Source organism: Hypomesus transpacificus, chromosome 17 (genome assembly GCF_021917145.1).
Source record: "Hypomesus transpacificus isolate Combined female chromosome 17, fHypTra1, whole genome shotgun sequence".
Classification (NCBI taxonomy): Eukaryota; Metazoa; Chordata; class Actinopteri; order Osmeriformes; family Osmeridae; genus Hypomesus; species Hypomesus transpacificus.
The window spans coordinates 14,292,708-14,314,405 of record NC_061076.1 but is presented as its reverse complement, the minus strand read 5'-3'; the positions used below and the strand labels follow the sequence as shown (position 1 = coordinate 14,314,405).

The following is a 21,698-nucleotide window of genomic DNA, read 5'->3' as shown; positions in this document are numbered from 1 at the left end:
TACACAAAATTAACTTCACATCCCGTTCTATGGATTCACTCACTCTGCCCTGCAAATATTGAAGGATGGGTTCCGAAAGCTGTTGGAGCAGTTGCAACCCTAGGTACCAAGGCACCTAGGTTGAGTTTTCTGTGTTCCATAAACTCAACATTTCTTGGGCATATATGTACCAGCTAGGGTTATAAAGACCTGAGTAAACACCATCCAAAGAGTGTCTGGCTATAATGGCTGGGTTGGTTAGGGAGACCCAGTCATGCAGTGACATTACCATCCCTGAGGTGAGAGGTATTCTGCCCTTCACACTTCCCTGTTGATAAGCTGACGGGGATGTTGTGCCTTGAGGGAACAAGAGATTGTTTCTATTTTATTCTGCATAATCTTATCTCGCGTGATTGTTCCCTCATTTACCTTGTTATCTGATCTAACCCTAACCCTCTACTCTACAAATTAATGATTTTAGAATACTGATTATTACATATTAACTATGGGTTGCCTTGGTATCCTAAAACCCAATAGCAAGGTGGTGCCCTGTTTAATTTAATACTTTATTAGAAATTAAGTGTATCTATTCTTAAGCGATCACACCCCACAACAAGGAACAAGAGATTGTTTCTGTTTTATTGTGTCTAAAAAGCAACTTCATTGCAGCCGGGCTGTGACATGGGCTGAAAGCCTCCTGTTCCTCTCAGAATATGGGTGGTGTCTCTGTATATTTATCACAGGATGTATAGAAAGGCCCATATTGTGTAAAAGCTTAACACTAACATATGTACATGAAACTTGTGTGGTTTTAAAAACTATCTGTGATGTTGGTGTTTTTGAAAGGGCACCCTCTCAGCCACACACACACACACAGCCACACACACATTTGGACCAGGTAGATCCTACTTTCTACAAATCACTTTCTAAATCCCTCAGATTCTCTCATAGTGTACCGCTAATTGCTCCCTCTACATCAAAGCATGACCAGTGAACACACACATCCCTGAGTACCCACTCCCAGGAACATATTGTCTGATTCTGCTCAGTGACCATACCCTATCATGTGCTCCAGGAAGCTATGGTGCCTGTTTCTGTCTATTTAAGGTACATGTTTGGTTTCTATATGTACGTATGTAGGCTTTATGAGGTTGGGTGTTGCCTCATCTAGTTTATTAGTAAGAGAAGCATTGGTAACTGTGACACAATGAGGTGGTCAATGGATTCAAAACTGATGAACCAGCTAGGACCATAACCCAGAACTATTGAAAAAATCTGGAACCCTGTCATAGACAACTTTCCTTCCCAACCTGTCTTTCTTATCTACCTCCTTTGTGGCTTGTCAATTAGAAACTTAGTAATTTATCACAGTCTGAACTGCTAGACTAATAAAAGCCTTGATTATCTCAAACCCATATCAAGGTATGGAGGCAAACAGGATAGTGTTTCAAAGTTCTTTGATTGTTTTTAGATCAAAAGGACAATTACTTGTTCACCTCTTTGCTAGTCGTCAAAACAATGACTTATAGTAGTAAAGGAATATTAAGGCATCAGCTTCAGAATCTGAATAATTGGTTAAAGTATGATGTTAGAGCTCCATTGGGTTTTTAAGAAGGCTTTCACAACTTCAAAGATCCCACCTAAAATATTTATGTTACAGTTTGTCAGTTATATTGGTTCGCTAATATATTGGCCAAAGGGCCACCTACACTATTTTCGTTCAGAGCCCCCAAAACCATAGGGCCGGCCCTGCTTAATCCACTCACTTATTCATTTACTATGTGACATTTTCATCAGATGCAATTGTTTAAGAACATGTCCAATATAACACAGAAGGCGAAGTTGATTTCAATATCCTCAGCACTATCTACTCTGACGTCGTCTTTCTTTGTTAGTCTGCCCTCTCGTGGCAGGTTTAGGAGTAACACGCACACTTACATCGAATCCGGAAGCTTTTTCCTAGATGTCTCTGATGTCAACATAGATCACCGATTGCTTGTCTGTGTTCTGATTGGTTTTACTGTAACGCTTCAACTACAGTTTGACTGAATACTAAACTTCGAGTCACAGGCCACTGTTATGAACTATTACTTTGACTAAATCAAAAATAGTCTTACATTAAAATGTTAACACTATGATACTATGGTAACAAATCTATAAATGAGAAGGTTAATGTGATCGATTGGTTGATTGATTGAGTAGATTAGCAGGACCAGTTCGGCTGCAGGCCAGTTCACATGTCCTTGTATTTTTTTCAAACGATTACAGAACTCTGCATTGTTTTATTTATTTTCTTCACAATATTCTCTTCACAATAGGCCACTGTTGATAAACAAAACTGAACTCTTCAGATTAACCACTAAAACAAAAAAATAAGACATCTTTTGCATTTTGTGTATGGCACCACATGTAACTTTTTTAAATTAGACATCACATCAAGATGAACTAGTGTACCACGCCCGTGATGCAGTTTGTGATTAAGATGTCAGTGAAACACACAAATACAGATTACTTGAACTATAGATAGTGCATACTGCCCGTGATACAATTGGTGGCACATACACATATTCCTGGAATTATAGGTAAGGCACAGTGCTCGCAATGATGTCGGTGACACACACAGATTTCTGGAATGATAGATAGTGCAGTGCCCATGATGCAGCTGGTGATGTCAGTTCTTGACAGTGGTTTTGGTACCTGTATTTCTCAGACCACAAATTAAGTTCTCTGTCATCTCTGAAGTACTTGTTCAACCTCCACATCATCTATTCTAGGCAAAATGCCAATGCTGCGGTACCCCACATTCCTGTAAATGATTATGTAGCCTTCATTTGTCTGATGTTTCCTATGATATAAATTGCATTATGTTATGTTGATCAAAATGTATTAGCTATATTGGTTCTTTATTGTAAATTGTCTTACAACCACAAACATCTAGACATTTATTTAATGACACAAGTCATTACATGCACAGTGGTTGAGCCAGTTTTCATAATTGTAGGGCTAATTCACCATACAGTGCTTGCATGTACAGTTTTGCCGACCAAGGATGCAGCTGGTGATTATGTGTAGTTGATTTAGTGTTAAGAGTTTGTGCAAATTTGCAATGTGCAGGCAGTTTTGACAACAGTAAGCAAATTAATTTATTTAAGAAAATTCACAGATTTATACTTAAAATATCATACAGTCATTCTGTTGGCTAGTCAGCATTTCATCCATAAAGAAACCCCTTTGAAAGCAGAGATTCACTGTTATGGCAGCAGTCAGCACTAACTTGGCCATATCGGTTGTAAAAGTGAATTTGCTTCTAAAACAAAGTTCAATGAAGTTATCATACAGCCTCCAATACAACCTCCTAGTGCACCCGCTGTGTATGATGGGGGGATGACCAGAGGACCAATCACAGGGAAGGGGCTGAGATGAGTTCCCATGATGCCCATGGAGGCACATGAAAGATGGGGATTGTTTTAAAAAATGTCGAAATGCTGATCCGAACAACGTTGAACAAAGTTCCTTACAACTGCACTACGTTGTATTATAAAAAGGACACCTGCAAAATTTTGATCTTTGCAGAGTGCCCGGTTCTCCAGATAATTGTGGAAAACTAATGCGGACACTCAAAACACAGACACACACAAAAAACAGAGATTTTTGGCATTATTGAAGAGATGTATAACCTTTGTCAAACATTGGTGAAGGGTTCTTCTAAACTCAACAATGCCAAATTGACAAAAACATAATTGGCCGGGTTTCCCAGTTTTGTTAAGAAGCTCTTAACGCTAAGATCTTCTTAAGAACGTTCTAAGGGCGCTCTAGAACGCTTTTAGAACGTTCTTAAGAAGATCTGAGCGTTAAGAGCTTCTTAACGAATCTGGGAAACCCGGCCAATGTCACGTAGGCCACGAAGTAAGTTGTAGAACCCACTGTCTGATACATCACGGGGTTTTAGATTGACCTCGAGAGGTCAATGTGGTTACAAACTGTCATGTGCATCAATCAGCACTTAAAGTGCTTGTCTGTTTGTCACAAGATGTTTAAGCAGTAGCCTAAGCTTGTACATCATTTTTGATTGTATACATTTACATTTAGTCATTTAGCAGACGCTCTGGACTTACAGTAAGTACAGGGACATTACCCCCAAGGCAAGTAGGGTAAAGTGCCTTTCCCAAGGACACGTCATTTTTCACGGCCGGGAATCGAACCGGCAACCGTCTGATTAATAGCCCTAACCGCTCCGTCATCTGACTCCATTTGTATAATGCTTGTTTGTATACTGATCTTTCTGTGAGAAAAAAAACATAATTGTGCATATCCGTGGCGTGAACGGATTCAGAAATGGGTGAAACCCTTACTGCTTCATGAGATACTCTGGGCTCTGGGCTTCGTATCTTGCAACCGCCTACTATGGTGAGCAGACGCCCCCATTATTACGTCCTTATACACTGGCGACGCAATTGGCTGTGTGTAATGCCCTCCAGTGATTGTCGAGACAGTGTTGTAAAAGAAACCTGAGACTGATGATTTTCCTGAGCTCATTCGTAACCGGTGGAAGAAACGTTGTCTTGAGATGAAGAACAGTTGTAGGGTGTTATATATCTGTTCATCTGCACTATAAATGCTACACCCATTATTAATAGTTTTGTTGGCTTAAAAGTGAGAGATTTACCCTGTCAATTCATATTCGTTAGTGTTTGTGACTGTTGTTTACCACAAGGAAATCTGATAGTTGTGGATAAGCAAAAGAAAAAGAACAGCCCTTTCGACACCGAAAGAAGACATGGATGCAACCAATTCTAGTCCACCTTCATGCAGAAATACCCTGTGTTTATTTGATGTGGACGGCACTCTCACTCGACCAAGAGAGGTAGGCAACGTGTGCCTTGTGTAAACAATATTTAGTTTACGATTGGTTTTGTTTATGAAACTCAATTTGCAGTTTCCAGTTCCCTAGTGTCGTTGACAGTTAACCATGCCTATTGTCAATATAGCCACGATCATCATTGTCTTATCTTGTCAAAACCGCAATATTCCAAGTCATTATGCAACATTATTTACTATTTGTATTCCTTATCCTGCCTAGCACATTGGCATTGATAGGATAAAGCGAAGCGACCCGATAGGCTTGCATAAGCCATGCAAGTTGCAGGCTAGCTTATTGTCCTGTGTGCCACACGTCTGCTTTTGAAGCATTGTCATTTTAATCAATGTACTATTAACATTTCTTTCACTGAAATCGAATTGGCCGTCCGTTGCCTCATATTTCTTATTTAGAGTCTCACCCCATGGAACGTAGAGACCCGCACAGGCACCATGTGTAGGAGTACTCAGTGTTCTCCATCGCTTTGCATACCATAGCATACTTGCGTAACCTTATTTATTTCATTCGTGCAGTGTCTTCTTGGTATATGCAGACACTGTTTCCAGGCCATTAAACAAAAACGTAGACGAGTCATTTTTGCTATCTGCGAGCTACAATCTTGCCACAGCTGTTTCCGTCATGCCAACCATTTGTAAACAACTTCAGGGTATCGCCTGGAGAAGATTCACGTGGAGCTTTTAGCCTAATATCTTTGCCGTTTGCCTGCACCTAGCACATTTTTTTCGCATATTCTTTACTTCTCTGCAGCCTTTTAGTACCTTAAAGTTTAAGGCTTAAACATTTAGTGAAATTGTGAAACGCCTTTGTCCTCTCCACAACGTTCAGACCGTTCCTTCACTGATTCCCCGTTTCTGCATAACTTAGTTATAAATGAATTTAAAGTATCGTGTAAATACGACTTCATTTTAGAATATAAACAGTGTATGGTTACAACAGCTCGTGTCTCCATGCATGCATGTTTATATTGAGATTAATAAATATATAATTATGAATGGTCAGCGTCTGGACAAGTGATGTAACAGACAACGCTAGAGGCTGTGTCGGATTCATCAGCCATGCTCCAACACAAGGAATTTACGTAGAATAAACCCAGTGCCCTGAAATTGTAAAATTTCTTTTGTAGGACTGGTATCATCTGCCAATGCCTGCTTAGAGAGAGAGAGAGAGAGAGAGAGAGAGAGAGAGATAACAAGTAGTGTTAAAAAGAAAAGGAGGAGCTTGTTCTGCAGGATTCTTTCTCCAATGTGAAAGAGGAAATGACCACTTTCTGACCTGTTTCTCGGGTTGCTCAATGTCCAGACATTAGTTCCTTCAATTCTGCCGTTTTAGACTTCCAATAGGCTTCCATACTGCACAGATTATGTGATGAATAATTGTTTTCATCAGCATGCAATATCAATGGCTTTAACAGTGGTGGAAAGATGTCTATATCAACACAACACCAGGCTTTCTCAAACTTTGCATTACATATGTTTGTGTGTGTGTGTGTGTGTGTGTGTGTGCATGTGTTTTAAACCGACAGAAAATCGACCCTCAGCTGGATGAGTTCTTCCAGTCTCTAAGGGAGAAAGTGAAGATAGGCATTGTGGGGGGGTCCGACTACTGTAAGATCGCTGAGCAGCTTGGAGAGGGAAATGAAGGTATCTTACATCATCATACTTCATCAACTGTTTGCGTTTACACAAGAGAGGAAATCCAGGAGGGCATACAAAGATGATCTCTATCCTACTCGTAATTTTTCCAGGGGTGCGAGGTTGGGGGGGGGGGGGGGGGGGGGGCAATCGTTGAAGAAAGTTAGGGCGTTGTTTACAGCCCACTCCGACCCTGCGTCAGTCTGTAAGCAATGTTTGAGGTCATCCGCATGATAGCGGACGTCACGGCTGGATTTTGCACAGTGGACCCAGACAAAGTAACATGTTTGCTGAAGAACCTGTGTTGTTACATCTGCTATCAAAGACCCTTGACACACTCACCATGTGGAGGGGTAAACGTCCAACTGAATTTACACACAACAAGAGGATGGGCAGCAGCATTGTTATTCACCTCTCTTGTGTTAACAGCATGTGGCGAGACGTGAGATAAAGAAAGACTAATTGTCTCAAAGGGGGGGGGGGGTCTCTTTTTTATTTTATTTATCGAATGAATCCATTGATTTGCTGTCCCTAGACACCACTCAAGTCCTTAAGATTGTTAGAACATAGTCATACATCTCTCTGTGTGCCCAGCCCGAAAGAACCGGAAGGTCACGCAGATTAAACCCAGCTATTCCAGGTGGTGTTACATAGACAGTAATCTACAGGCGGGCCTTGACCTGAACGTAGCTGCACAGCTTTCAATCCACTGGCTCTAGTATTAAGAGTGTTGTTAATGCTGTTTTAATGTATGTACACCATCATATTGTCATAGGGCTGTACTTACTGTGTAAGTAACTGTGTGTATTTACTGTGTCATGCTGAAACTAACCTGACCTCCTTTTCTCTGTGTTTGGCAGTGATAGAAAAGTTTGACTATGTGTTTGCGGAGAACGGGACGGTGCAGTACAAGGATGGGAAGCTGCTCTCCAAACAGGTAGATGGGATACAGGGTGGATACACACACACGTGTGGCAAACTGTCCTGGGAGAGGAAGCAGGTTTTTTGGAAGGTCCACGTGTGGAAGGTCGAATAACGGCACATTCTCTTCGAAGTAACACTCAGTCTTGCTATTGATTGAAGATTAATCAATATTTTTTTTATATTATAGTTCAAGATGTGTCTGGAGGGGTATTATGTGAAGGGAGACAGAAAAACAACATACTCACTAATACACAAAAAATGACAGTCATTCCTCAATCTTACTTTGGCTACAGATTCTACTCTGAAGAGAAAGAAGTTAATATGTGTTGAACAAGTGGTTGTACTTTGCCTGAGTTTGTTTTTATTCCGTCAGGCCATTCAAAACCAGATAGGAGAGGAGCTTCTTCAGGATCTCATCAACTTCTGTCTCAGCTACATGGGCCTTATCAAGTTACCGAAGAAAAGGTCAGACCTGGACTTTAACCCCATGTGCTCTCTTTCTCTCCCTCTCTTTCTCTCTGTCTCACACACACAAACACACACACGCCTTTACCCTTTGACCTACTTTTAGCTTCACTACAATGTGTTGATTCCCCAGGCATGGTTATTTATCATTCAGACCGAAATGACCTGATGAACCAGATTTGACCCAGGTGTTTATTAAAGTGACATGAAATGAGTGACAAGAATGTTGACTCATTCGGATCCAGGGGAGGACTGGCCATCGGGGATACCGAGGGAATCCCTGGTGGGCCGACGGGGTTGGGATGGCCCAAAATACCGGTCCACTTCCATCACCAACCGGCCATCTGACATCGCCGGCACCTCCAACAATTTTCCATATTACACATCTTGAACACGTATAATATGCTATAAGACCTTTTGTAGTTTAAAATCATTGAGTTTTATACTCCTTCTCGCGATCTGTATTCACACTCATGGTGCCTATTTTTTTATTTAATCTGAATTGCCTTCTGAAATGTCTTCTTATGGACCTCGGAAGTTCAACGTAAGAACAGATATATATTATGTAATTTCTTTGTAATCATCCAAATTAATGTTGAGTGTATGGGTATTTTTTCAGGTAGGCCACTCGATTCGTGCGATGCATTGAGTGGGCAACGCACCGTGTATTGAGTGGGCCGGTCTGACAATAACTCCAAGGCCACTTTTTTCCCCCAGTCCACCCCTGTTGGAATCCCTTTATATGTAGCTCCCTACTTTAGATTGGACAACAACATTGACATTCTCGTATGTTGAAAAGGGCGCATTGAAGATTTTTTGTGGGAGAACTCAGTTGAGAAAATGTGGAAGTTCACTAAGATATGTCGCTATAGTTAGCATTACTAGTGCATTACAAATGTAAAGCTAATGGTAAATGTCTGTTACTTTGTGACAGACAATTATGTTTTTCAACTTAATACATTTGTATTTTTTTTCTCAGGGGCACCTTTATTGAATTCCGCAATGGAATGTTAAACATCTCCCCGATTGGACGAAGCTGCACGCTGGAGGAGCGTATTGAGTTCTCTGAAATCGACAAGGTAGAGTTTCAAAACACCCATGGTTCTCCTACCTGGAAAACATCTTATCTCAGGGCTGCCTCACTCTCGTTCCTAGAGAGCTACCACCCTGCTGCTATTCTCCCCAACCCGAATACAGCAATGCTCATTCTAACAATTAGCTGACTGAGGTTGAAGTGGAAACCTACAGGTGGGTCGATCTCCAGGATCATGGCTGGACAGCCCTTGCCTTATCTAATCAGCCCCTTGAATCCTGTAAACAAATGCAGTTGAGTATGGATTCAGAGTGGTGTCCTGCTTTAACCTTGCATGGCCTCAGTCAACCCAGCTGCACAGTTAGTTTGGTGCCGGGAAAAGAATTTGGCCTCAATTAACTGCAAACAAAATAGGCCAAAGAGTGAAAATCATAACCGTGTCAGTCTTCCCAGATGGCTGAACAAACGTACTTCACATACACACACCACATGTGGTGAAGAGTAGGGGTCTAATAGAGGTGGAAACGTTTCAACTCAACCCTGTGTCTGACCCCTGTCTTCTCTGCCTTTCCCTCACCTCTCCCGCCTTACAGAGAGAGAAGATCCGGGAAAAGTTTGTGGAGGCCCTGCAGGAGGAGTTTGCCGGGAAGGGACTCCGGTTCACTCGAGGTGAGCGTGCTGGCACTGATACATCCTCCAGACCTTTCTCAAGGAATGAGAATGTGTGTCAACTGTATTCATGTCATGGCTGTCTACATATTGCGGCATCACCCACACCTTCTGAATCCAATTGTCAGTCTGTGTCCAAAACATGTTGTCATTATCACTTTAATCGGGAAGAACATCCTGAACTGTTGTATTGTTTACAGCACACTATCTTCCAGAGTGAACCTTGTTATCGGTTCTACGTATCCTGCTAGGTGTTCAATTGTTCTGATACTATTCCGTTTCCTTTCTGACTTTCCTGTGTTCAGTTGGCCTGCCATGCCAAGGAAAGATTTACAGAACATAGAGTCTGAAGATTGGGATTGCAGTTATCCATTACACAGTTTTTTTCTGTCTTTCTCCCTCTCTCTCTCCCTCCTTTTTCTCTGTGCCTCTCTGTCGACTCTTTCTCTGATTCAGAGATGTTTTTCATCTGGTTAATCAGAGACTCAGTGTGTGCTCACTTGTGTAACAAGGTGTGGAGCTCAGCTAATGACTCGGCAAATTCAACACAACACTATTGGACAAACCGCTGTAGCCTTTTTCCTACCACCTCTTTTCAATCCCTCCTGCTTCTGTAGCATCAGGCTTTCCAATGTATCCACTTATTCACAAACCTCGTAGACCAATTTCCCAGGGTTTTGGGGTGTAAACTGACCCACTCGCATTCTCACACAAGACTGGCAACCCTTAGCTGGATGAAAAGAGCCAGTGAGTGTGTGTGTGTGTGTGTGTGTTTGTGTGTGTGTGTAGATGACAGCTAAATTTATGTGTTTGGCTGCAGTCATCTGCACACATTGCACTTCCAGTTTGAACTGAATATTTGATTAAATTAGTTTAGGCATCGGGTTGTCCTTCCCCCCTTTGGAGAGAACATTGGTTTGCTGTGTTTTCCTCAGTGTTTATTGTTTGAGGCAGGACTGAGCCGGGGGGGGGGGGGGGGGGGGGGGGGGGGGGGGGGGTTGGGCCAACTGCACGAGTGAGTGGGGGGTTGTTTAAACTCCAGATTTATGATGTTGAATGCTCTGCAGTGAGGTGCTGGAGTGGTAGACTCAGAGAGGGGGAGGGGAGGAGAGAGGTTGAAGCGGTTATAGAAGGGTAGAACTCAGAGTGACTTGGTATTTTTAGGCTCAGTCATGGGTCACAGGCTCTGACGGCAGGCTACATGTTGTCAACCATTCCATTGTCAGTTGGCAGAGGGGACATGTTTGGACTTTACCTCACACTGATCCATATGGAAATGCTGCATTTCAAAGTGGCATTGAACAATGTTGAAAATAATCTTCTTTTGTGCTTTTTCAAAACAAATGTCGACCTTAAATCTAACAACAGAGGTGGTAGCAAAACATCAGAGGGATAGATAGATAGATAGATAGATAGATAGATAGATAGATAGATAGATAGATAGATAGATAGATAGATAGATAGATAGATAGCAGTGAGAGTGAGTCTGTGAGACCAGCCAGACAGAACCGTATCATTATCAGCCACAATAAGACTGGCCCTGCTGGAAACAGAGCAGCTGTCAGTGCCATAAGCACACACTCACTGCACACAGGCTAAGTAAGAGCCATGTTCTGGTGTAATGGGAGTGAATTGACAGTTGGGCTGGAAAACAGACAGCTTGGAAGTTACATGAAGCGTGCATTGGATAATGGTGCAGAAAAACAGGATGTTTTGCTCACCTCTTTTCAATACATATATACCCCTTCCATACTGACCCATGCGGTGGACATTATGCAAAGGTCAGCTATAGGAAGGTCCGGACACACACCGTCAGTAATTATTTCATGAGGTTGTTTTTGTCATTTTTGAGAACATAATCTGATTCCTGTCTTTCCAGAACAACATTCCGTTAATAACTGACAAAGTAATAGATTATTGATATAGTTATGGTTCATTTATAACTCCGCTGTTGTGGTTCTCTTCAGGTGGTCTCATCAGTTTTGACGTGTTCCCCGAGGGCTGGGATAAAAGGCTGTGTCTTGACGTGCTGGAGAGGGAGGGCCTGGAAGCGATCTACTTCTTTGGCAACGAGACGTCCTCTGTAAGTTCCACAGAGCACACTGAACGTGCCAGAGCGCTGTTGAACAATGGAGGCACACGCGCACACACACTCATGCACTGACACACACACTCATGCACTGACACATACACGGTCACACACACTCATGCAGTGACACACACACACACGCAGTACATAAACACACTTTATGCCAAACACACCCACAGCCACACACCCTTAGGCTGCCATGAAGTCATGCAACAACAAATTCAACATTTGTTGTTGTTGAAGTGACCTTTTGGGGGGGAAAGAATGTTGCCACGTTTGAGTTGTATTTTATATAAAATATTTATTTTTGCTCTTAGAAATGAAAGGGAGCAAGATAAAGATAAAGAATGAAAACAGGAAGTGTTCAAACAATTAAACTGACATTTAAGTGCATAAGTAGGTATGTTTACACCTGAAATGTTAAAAGTATCACATTGAGTACCTCTCATGATACTCATGAATTTGTGCACATGGATGTCTTTCAGGGAGGTAACGACTATGAGATATTTAACGACCCTCGGACGATCGGCTTCACCGTGTTCTCCCCGGAGGACACAGCCAGACTCTGTCGAGAGATTTTCTTCAACGCCCCTCCTAACGAGTCATGATGCCTCCTCAGCCACTCCACTGCCTCTGCTGTGCTCCCCATGCTCCCCCCTGTGGCCAGGGCAGGTGCTACAGAGAAGATGGGCGCAGCAGATGACAGAGGGCTGTGCACCAAGCTGTCTCAGAACACTACTGATTTTACTATTTTACTATCTTGAACTTGATTTTTTCTGATGCTGACTTCAGCAAGCACTGGACTCGTCACTGGCTGGTATCCATGGAAATTACAATGTGATTTGGATAAAAGCAGTGTAATCACATTGTTTTTATAAAGCAGTGATTAACAGGGCCAACACAAGAAAATATTTCTCTCACATCTTGATTTTAACCTGATAATATGTTTTATCTGTCAAACAAATTGCACCATTTGTACCATTGCGCATTATTTGTACATATCATTATAAATGACATATTTTAGTACCTATATGGTATTGTGGCCTAAAACAACTCGCCAGACACATAACCATCAGGGAAGTCATCCTTGGAAACTGGAAAAGGGCAGGCACTTTTCAAAAAATACTTGGCAGGCAATTAGATGACCCATTTGTCTATCACCGACATGGTCTATCATGGGCTAACTTCAACCACGCTTGTAGCTGTCAGTAGTTCCTTATAGTTCGCTGATTGGTCCGAACCACTGTGGTTTGGGTACAAACAAATCTCACAAATCCAGTTGTCTCAAAAGGTTATGTGACTGTCTTTAAAACTAAAACATCCTTGTTGTATGTTCATGTGAAGACTTAAACACATTATAAATATATGGTTGTGTAACAAAAATACATATATATGCCATTCATTTTTGTTTTGCACTAAAGTTGACATAGGTTGGTAGTTTACATAGTGAGTTAGTACAGGTTTTATTTTCTAAGAGAGAGGGAACAATGAAGAAAGTGTTTTATTTGTGTTCATTGTGATTTCTGAGATAACTGACACCTGCTCAGAAGTCTTGTCCCTTTGTAGGCATTGACCTACAAATCATTCCAACTATTTAAAAATTTTAGTACTGGATCATAGAACTGGATGTCACACATGTTTTTTCTCCTGTAGTGGTAGCTCAGTTATTGACATCCGTTCCAAATTTCAGAACCATAAGGTTGGACTCAACTGTGATAGGTACTCAGACAATTGATGTTTGTGATTAACCATTTGTTGCAAATGAGATGTGTCATTAGAATGTATTTGGTCCTGGCCATAACCTTTAGATTGTATTTGTTCGTAACACTATTAAAGAGCCCACATCTGGAGATTCCTGGAAGATGTTCATGACTGTTGTGGAAACGATCACACTCCATGTTCATTCAAATTCATCATGTTTAATGTGGATACTCTATGCCCACCAACAGAAACACAGGGAGGTATACTGATTAAACAATTTGATAGTATTGCATGTTGTATGTCGTCTTCATTTTAAAAGTATATACAGTATACAAATGAAGAACAGCACACGCAATAGATCTGTGAATAGTAAAATGTTTATTGATGCTTTACGATAGTGAGCACCTTCCACAGTGTCGTGTCAATAAAAGAAGGTGCCCTTGATATGTGGACAAAATAAAATTGTCTATCTTCACTGGACGTAGAACACAGTAGTATTAACATCCAACAAGAATGCATAAAAGTAGTCAAAATGCTGACGACAGAAAATGCATAGGCTAGTGGTTATGGATGTCTATGGAAGATGATGAGCAGACATGAGTACGACTAGTGGTAGTATTCAGTAATGATGAAGCACAGTAACTGTTATAAAAGCTTCGCTGTTGTATTAACTGACCTTTATGGGGGTTTCATAGTGTTATACTGTCACTTGAACAATAGAAAAGAGATTTAGAAACACTTTAGTCATACTTTGCAGTAATACATGGCTCGTACCTTTTTGAAAGAGAATTCTCCAATAGGACTACAAATTAGTCACATGATACAATAAAACCCTGATGGGAGTTGTAGTCAGTTTGGCAGTATTCAGTGGAAATTCAAATTTTAAGTGCAATCTATTGACTACAGCACCCAAAACTTTGAAATACATTTCAGGTATTCTTAGGATAACAATTTCTTTAAACAAACAACTAAATAAATAAATATATAAATAATATGACAAAAAGATAGGAAGAAGTGTTTTTCCAAGGAAAATACTATCAATAGCTTTTCCATTCACAGTAAAAGAGAAATAGATTTTTGAATGTTTTCTTTTTTCAGTGTCCCCAAATCTGATATTCCTCCATGTGGACTCTCTTATCCTGCCACTCCAACTTAACAGCAATTGCCCCCCCCCCATGCTTCCATCGATGACTGTTTTTTCAACGCAGTTTGACTTCTGTTCATACACTCTCATCTCTTCCCCTCCCAAACGGGCCTGGGCCTCCCCTTCCACATCCTTCCTCTCTCTACCTCTCTTCCTCTCTCTACTTCCTGTACTCGCTCTTATGTCTAACAGATTGAGACTGAATTCTGGTTATCTATCCTTCTCTCCAACGTCCTCACATGCATTTCGTAGACTTGCATCAATATGTGGAATGTATAAACAATACATTTGAATTAATTTGGTCAACTCAAAGCATGCACTATGGAGGAGAAGTATAGAGTCTCTAAATTCAGTACTCCCCCACCAATGTTTTGTTTCATCCAGAAGTACCTCACCTCCCGCTCCACTTCTTTCCACCCCTGCCCTCCCCCAGTGTGACTCACAGGCCTGATCCGAAGCCTAGGAGCTGATTATCTGTCCAGACCAGGTCTCGTGCTTGGTTCCTGGGTTCTGATGTATTATCTTCACCTCCACTGCCTGGACCTTCAGGTTTTTAGGGGGGACCCGGCAGACTTTGTATGTGACTTCATCCCCCTCCACCAGGACATACTCCCCTTCAATACTACAATAGAGGGAAGGAAACATACAGAGCAAAATGTATCCAGCCCACAATAGAAAGCCACTTCATTTTTAAACAAGATGATTAACATTAACCACATTTTTTGTGGAGGTGAGAGGGCACTCACTCTGAGATGTGCACAAAGACGTCTTCGCCACCGTGAGAGGGGCGAATGAAACCGTGACCCTGTGACCTGGAGAAGTTCTTACACACGCCCTTGAATACTGGTCCCGAAGTGGCCCGCACAGTACTGGAGAAAGGGGAGAGAACAGAACAGGGCATAAAGAAAGGCAACGACAGAAAAGAGTGAGAAAGAGAATCTGTGCCAAAAAGTATCAGACAAAACATAAATGTTTGTTCCTTACGCTGAGTATGTTCGGGTGCGCTTGGTTGGCAGAGGACTAAGCAGCTCCCTGGGGAGGGGTGGAGCTCCGCCCTCCCATACACGGCTGCCCTCTCTCAGGAAAGGGAAGGATAGAGAGAGAGGGGTGCTGGGGGAGCGCAGCGGGGTTTCCGAGGGGTCAGCCATGGCTGAAGTGTGGTTGGCAGGACACTTTTCTACAGGCTCCTCGTTCTTGTGTTTTACCACGACCTTACACTGACTGTTGTGGGAGGGTCACAGCAAGAAAGAGAAAAATAGGGAGAGAGAAAAAGTTAAGGAATTGTGAGAGAATAGGAAAGGATTCTTTTTTTAATATGATTGATAAGAAATTGAGTTGTGTCATTAATAAAAGAGGTTGGCTTCTGTGAAATATAAAGACAAAGGTGCCCACTTGCATATCCTCAGCAGCAAAACAGTAAAACTGTTGAATGGAAGGTTAAGTTTCCCATAGAAACCACAGTTGTCTGTATTCTGCCTACTCTTAATGTATGTGGTCATAAATGACTTTGATAAATGACTGAGTTTAAGCCTCAAGTTAGAAACAAAAGAAGCTATTGAAGAGCCACCCGGTGGTGCCATATCCAGGGAATTGGAACACAACAAAAAAGATCAGCTTTTGGAGTCCAAGATGGCTGTGTGGGTTTCATTACGCGAATTCCTTCCCGTCTGCCTGCTAGTATCATCAAGGTTACATTGGAACAGTGTGCTATGACAGGTCTCATGCTATACCAACGTCAGAGCAGCTGGCGAGACTGGTGATGGTGCGTTTGCGACGTCACGATAAGATCCACGTTGGACCAAAACATTAGGCTTATAGCCTATCAAATTCAGCAAAATGTTTCAATTCGGTTGAGTGCCATTTAACATAATCACAGCAGGACTTTGTTGAAATAGGAGGATTTTATGTCTCAAAATGATCCCTATGATTTGGCCAAAATATATATGAACAGGATAGCCTCTACTGCAGGTACCTCGATGTTGAAGCTATATTCCGCAGTTAAATATGATAAGCATGGCATTATCTGCGGTTAAGAAAGTGTTTACTCATTCAGAGAACTTCATAACAATTCATCATTAAGGGTGCGTGCATTTAGCTCCGGTATAACCGTCGCTTCCAAGCCGCGTTCTCTAGTAAAATGAAAACTACTATTGTCATCACGATGTCTCGCATCAACAACATCACTTACTAGAATGTACCCTACCACACACGCTACTTCCAGAACAATTAAAGGCTGCGGTCGATTCAGGACATAAAAATCGGTATCCGGTCGAAAAAACACCAGTATGGCAGAGAATATCCAATGCATCAAACGGTTATTAATAGCTCACAGTTGCTATATTCAGGCGTGTCATTCATGGAGGGTTGACACATAAGATATAGGCCTAATTGTAAAAAAAATCTAGATTTGACATAAAAACTGTATTGGTTACTTACTTATCAAGTCCGTGTGTCGGTTGGAAACGGGAGTGTATGTCTTGCCAGTTCCTATTATATAATTTCAAATAAATAAATAACTCCGGTGAATTTGCGTAGGCCAACGGAATACCCTGATGTTCAGGATGGCGAGGCTGCGCAGCTGGCGGAGATTCCGCGGTGTGAAGATGGGCGTGATGCGTCTCTCTAGCACTCTCGTGTCTGCGCGTGCGTGTGTATACACGCATGGTTCAGGCTGTCACGAATCAACCCCTACAGACCAAAAACTCTTGAATACGTTTTTACATGACGCATTCCCGCAAGGTCATAAATGTCCCACATGCCTGTCTTTAGTTTAACAGTAAACACGGTGGTAAGCTAAACCATAATAGACAGTTGACAATAGGCACAGCTCTTGTAATTTATATTAGTAAGCTGCAAACCGATTTTAGTCACAATTAAACTAGTTTGGGGCCATAATTCCCACATTACTATTGGCCCAAATACAAATCAAGATGTAGTGCACACAAAGAATGACCCCCTGAATTAATACACTGATCACACATTCAACACGATCATAAGCAGGGTTATACCTAAAAACACAACTAAGTTATTCACTCCAGCCCTTTATTGACATCAGACTGGATTGAACTTAAACTGAAAGCATTATGCCAACACTTTACCTACAGTATGTGTAAATGTTTGCACGTTGACAGTCCTTGTACTATTCCATACAATACACAAAGAAAAGGTTTGCAACAGTGAAATAGTGCTCATCAGTGATTTGTATGTTCCTCACAAAACTCACAATGGCCGGGTTTCCCAGATTCGTTAAGCTCTTAAAGCTAACAGCTTGAACGCTCTAGAACGCTCTTAGAACGCTCCTAAGAAGCTCTTAGCGTTAAGAGCTTCTTAACGAATCTGGGAAACCCGGCCATTGTGAGTTAGAACTGAGTTGTATTACAGTACTGTTTGTATACCTGTGGTCTTCGTTTGATATTCACATAATTGTCTGGTCTTGTCTTTGCCATTTTGATGACATTGTTTTTCCTTTTGAAGAAACTCTGTATTTCTCCCATAGAAGTCTTTGAAACTCGCCAGTGCTGTATCCATTGCACATTGGGAGAGTCCATTTCAAGTCCGTTCTAAAAGAACCGGCACCCCCCTTTCCACCATAATACAGGGCTTCGCTAGCTGTTCCACCAGGACAGAAGACCCAAACCTGGTTCACTGATAGTACCCTGGGCCAAAAGAGAGGGTGCTGGGAATGAATCATGGACACTATCGACACAATTACAGAGAATAATATTGTATATCGATATAGAACGCTGACAATGATGCATGTTATAAACAGAAAAGGAAAACAAAAAAAAAGTATACAGGCATATGTGGATTTCCACTTTTGTCTCACTGTATGTTTATAGTCATAACTGTATTTTTATAGTTATCACTGTCTGTTTATAGTTAAACATCAGATCCCAGCAAATTCCACATGTGTAAATCTACTTTTTTTATTTTTTTATTCTGATTCTGGAATAATCACTGTCATGCTGTTATAACTGTAAACTTATAGTCCTTGAGTATCTGCTGCACTCACTATATGCACTTCTTTGCATATCGTTTTGGATAAAACCTGCTAAAGGACATGTAGCAGTAAATGTAATCAGTGTATTTGCTTACTACAAGTGTGTAGGGTGATTCTTTCTTCTGTCCGGCGTCTTCTGTCCCTGGGGCATCTGTTGCCGCTTGGGCTGGGCCAGTGGGTGATGTATCCACAAAGATCTCGTCTGTGACCCGGAAGCGGATCTCTTCTCCCTGGTCCATGTAGAGGTCATGGGCTCCTTCGTCAGTCTCGTACTCCCAGACCCAGACCTGCTCTGCTTCATCACTGGGCAAGAGTAAAGGTCAAGGGAAAGGAAGGGCCAACATTGTGTTTACATTTACATTACATTTACATTTATTCATTTTGCAGACGCTTTTATCCAAAGCGACTTCCAAGAGAGAGCTTTACAAAGTGCATAGGTCACTGATAATAACAACAAGATAGCCCCACAGCATTGCGGGTAGTCAAAAACAAGAAGTACATATTGTGAACAACCAAAATAGTGCTAAAGGGAAGAAACCATAAGAGCATGTAGTTAAACAATTTAAAAATTACACAACATTAATCTCTAAGTGCAGGTGTACCTGTAGGAAAGCAATAAAAATAGGATTAACTAAAATAGAATACAACAGTTTAAATCAGCTACCACTAACCAACAAGAGCAACAGTCTAAGCAAGAGTCATTGTGATCCTTGAGGAAACTAGCGTTGGGTTCAGCAAACCATTCCTAAGTACCATTGTACTCCCGGAACAAGTGCGTCTTGAGCCTTCTCTTGAAGGTGGAGAGACAGTCCGTGTCTCTGATGGAGGTGGGGAGTTGATTCCACCACTGGGGTGCCAGGCAGGAGAAGAGCTTGTGCTGGGACCGGGCGGTCTTGAGAGGTGGGACCACCAGGCGGTTGTCTGAAGAAGACCGTAGGTGGCGGGTGGGGGTGTAAGGCTGCAGGAGAGACTTGATGTAGTCGGGCGCAGTCCCGTTCACTGCTCGGAAGGTCAGTACCAGGATCTTGAATCTGATGCGGGCCGTTATGGATAGCCAGTGGAGGGATATGAGGAGCGGGGTCACGTGGGAGCGTCTGGGTAGATTGTAGACCAGGCGGGCCGCTGCGTTCTGAATCCTCTGAAGAGGGCGGGTTGCGCATGATGGGAGACCGGCGAGCAGCGAGTTGCAGTAGTCCAACTTGGAGAGGACAAGTGCTTGGACAAGCAGCTGGGTGGAGTGCTCAGACAGGTATCTCCTGATCTTCCGGATGTTGTAGAGGGTGAATCTACACGACCGGGAGACAATGTGGGCCGTGAGGGAGAGCTCGTCATCCATGGTAACCCCAAGGTTCCTGGCAGAGGATGAGGGGGTCACCGTCGCAGATCCCAGGGTGATTGAGAAGTCATGGGAGATGGAGGGTTTGGCCGGGATGATGAGAATGAGAAGAGTGTTAAGAATAAACCATTTTTTACGTTTGCTACCGATCATGGAGGTAAGGATACAATTTTGCGGGTTGCTGCAGAGACTCCGGTGGAATGATGATGTCATCAAAGAATCCAAGGCTGACTGTGAGACAGAAACAAAGCCATGTGAAGACAACATGTGACAGCGATGTCTGCATGCCCTACTAAAAGACTCTGTTGTTCTGACACACTTCATCTACACAGAAGTTCAGGTCTTGTGGCGGTGTGCAGCAATGACTCTGGGGAGCTTAGCAGCCTTAAAAAGCTACATGACCCAAATGAGAGGAAGCAGATGTGACCCCATTATCACACCAACACGTTTACCAAGTGTAAAAAAGATCTACATTCAAAAGGCTACACAACGATTATAGTATTGGACATACACGTACAAGGAACATTCAATGACAGCGAAACAGAAGTGGCTGTTATGTACATTTCAGAGAACACTGCCGGTTAGGGTGAAGACGTAGTAAGAGTAGTGGCCTACAGCTGGAAGACAGACTATAAGACCGATATTTACCATGCACTCCTTCCTGGCTGCAATACTTGATCTTCCCAACCATGATCTGATCCAGGAAAGGATGGAATACAACATATCTAAAGTGAACTGACAAGAGTACAAGAAAAGAGAGTTAAATTGACTCTTAAAATAGAATTTACCCATAAACTTGATTGAAAAAATGTTTTTGTGTACATCCTGTCCATACCTTTGGTGTGGGAAGCTCCATCACCTGGGAATATGTAGGAATCCTCTAGTTTAGTGATGTCATAGAGACAGATGCAAAGACCAACATTGTACACCACCTGTGGGGACGAAAATGATGACCAGACAAATGTGTACAAGACAAACGTAAACAGGACAATAAGAATGGCAGCATGGACAACCAAGCACAGCAAAAATGCTTGAAGTTTCGTGACTCATTCAAAGTTATCTCTCTATATTTTACTCACCTTGTTGGCCAATTTCTTATTAAGCTCCTCGGCAATGGCATCGTTGAGTTGCCTCTGAAAATTCCATGGAGGAATCCTGACGGTGTCAACCATCTCCACCGCCACAAACATGATGGACTTTAGTTCGCTAGCCTACCTAGCTAGTTTAGCTGTAAAGCAAAACAATTCCATGCATCAGATTCGTGGTAATTAACTAACTACAACGAACCGGCAGTTTCAGTACACATGATATACACAATGCAACCTATTACACCTTGCTAAAGTTATAATTTAGATAGCTAAGGTTTATTGAAAAAAGCTGTCCATTTGGGTTGTCACTGCGACCTACCTTATTTGCGCCGAAGTTTGACCAACATATGATGATTTAACAGCGCCCTCTCTATGAATATTTGTAATCAGATTTATGAAGTTGCAATCAAAGCTTGCTATATTGACAACCCGGTACTATTATGTACAAAGCTTTTCTTGCATGTCAACATTTTAACACGTGTTATTTATTACGACAGTAGATTTACATTTACGTTACATGGAACATTTAAAGGCGTACTACGAGTTTTCACAACGGAAGAAAAGCACAATAATTGTATGATATGCTTAAACACTTGTCAACGAACCATAACTACACTGAACTTCCCCTTAAATGTTATATTAGTAAAAAAATTGTTTTCCTTTTTTTATGTTTTTGATTTTGTTTTCCTTTTCACTTCCTTCTATTGTTAACCCAGTATTATACAATGTGTATTTTTGATTACGATGTTATTATGCCATT

The 21,698-nt window shown here is 41.9% G+C and overlaps 3 protein-coding genes across 4 annotated transcripts; 1 reads left to right on the top strand and 2 right to left on the bottom strand.

Moving 5' to 3' along the window:
- The first annotated feature begins 4,459 nt into the window (after window positions 1–4,459).
- On the top strand, window positions 4,460–13,657 carry LOC124479330 (phosphomannomutase 1). The gene is made up of 8 exons (XM_047038050.1): window positions 4,460–4,843; window positions 6,381–6,498; window positions 7,350–7,426; window positions 7,787–7,878; window positions 8,858–8,957; window positions 9,505–9,580; window positions 11,548–11,663; window positions 12,155–13,657. The coding sequence occupies exons 1-8, from the start codon at window positions 4,757–4,759 to the stop codon at window positions 12,275–12,277; spliced, it is 789 nt and encodes a 262-aa protein (XP_046894006.1). The 5' UTR covers window positions 4,460–4,756; the 3' UTR covers window positions 12,278–13,657.
- A 72-nt stretch (window positions 13,658–13,729) lies between these two features.
- On the bottom strand, window positions 13,730–17,177 carry csdc2b (cold shock domain containing C2, RNA binding b). Of its 2 annotated transcripts, none has more exons than XM_047038057.1 (4): window positions 16,951–17,177; window positions 15,499–15,735; window positions 15,261–15,383; window positions 13,730–15,136 (listed from the first exon to the last, which is right to left on the bottom strand). In XM_047038057.1, the coding sequence occupies exons 1-4, from the start codon at window positions 17,175–17,177 to the stop codon at window positions 14,974–14,976; spliced, it is 750 nt and encodes a 249-aa protein (XP_046894013.1). In that variant the 3' UTR covers window positions 13,730–14,973. The 2 variants fall into 2 exon arrangements, with proteins under 2 accessions (XP_046894013.1, XP_046894014.1); XM_047038058.1 differs by lacking the exon at window positions 16,951–17,177 and adding an exon at window positions 16,703–16,904.
- A 593-nt stretch (window positions 17,178–17,770) lies between these two features.
- Window positions 17,771–21,422, bottom strand: polr3h (polymerase (RNA) III (DNA directed) polypeptide H). Its single transcript, XM_047038069.1, has 7 exons — window positions 21,258–21,422; window positions 20,930–21,078; window positions 20,686–20,782; window positions 20,499–20,585; window positions 20,018–20,081; window positions 18,610–18,817; window positions 17,771–18,170 (listed from the first exon to the last, which is right to left on the bottom strand). The coding sequence occupies exons 2-7, from the start codon at window positions 21,038–21,040 to the stop codon at window positions 18,120–18,122; spliced, it is 618 nt and encodes a 205-aa protein (XP_046894025.1). The 5' UTR covers window positions 21,041–21,078; window positions 21,258–21,422; the 3' UTR covers window positions 17,771–18,119.
- Window positions 21,423–21,698: the final 276 nt, after the last annotated feature.

Excerpts from the sequence above, each read along its gene's own strand:
- LOC124479330 (XM_047038050.1), top strand. The coding sequence starts at position 4,757 with ATGGATGCAACCAATTCTAGTCCACCTTCATGCAGAAATACCCTGTGT. Across the intron at positions 4,844-6,380 it reads CTCTCACTCGACCAAGAGAG|AAAATCGACCCTCAGCTGGA; the intron begins GTAGGCAACGTG and ends TTAAACCGACAG. Across the intron at positions 11,664-12,154 it reads TTGGCAACGAGACGTCCTCT|GGAGGTAACGACTATGAGAT; the intron begins GTAAGTTCCACA and ends GATGTCTTTCAG.
- csdc2b (XM_047038057.1), bottom strand. The coding sequence starts at position 17,177 with ATGCGTGTATACACACGCACGCGCAGACACGAGAGTGCTAGAGAGACG. Across the intron at positions 15,736-16,950 it reads CCGACACACGGACTTGATAA|TCAGTGTAAGGTCGTGGTAA; the intron begins GTAAGTAACCAA and ends CTCCCACAACAG. Across the intron at positions 15,384-15,498 it reads CGCACCCGAACATACTCAGC|TACTGTGCGGGCCACTTCGG; the intron begins GTAAGGAACAAA and ends CCCTTTCTCCAG.
- polr3h (XM_047038069.1), bottom strand. The coding sequence starts at position 21,040 with ATGTTTGTGGCGGTGGAGATGGTTGACACCGTCAGGATTCCTCCATGG. Across the intron at positions 20,783-20,929 it reads ATAAGAAATTGGCCAACAAG|GTGGTGTACAATGTTGGTCT; the intron begins GTGAGTAAAATA and ends TCGTCCCCACAG. Across the intron at positions 20,586-20,685 it reads TGGAGCTTCCCACACCAAAG|TTCACTTTAGATATGTTGTA; the intron begins GTATGGACAGGA and ends TACTCTTGTCAG.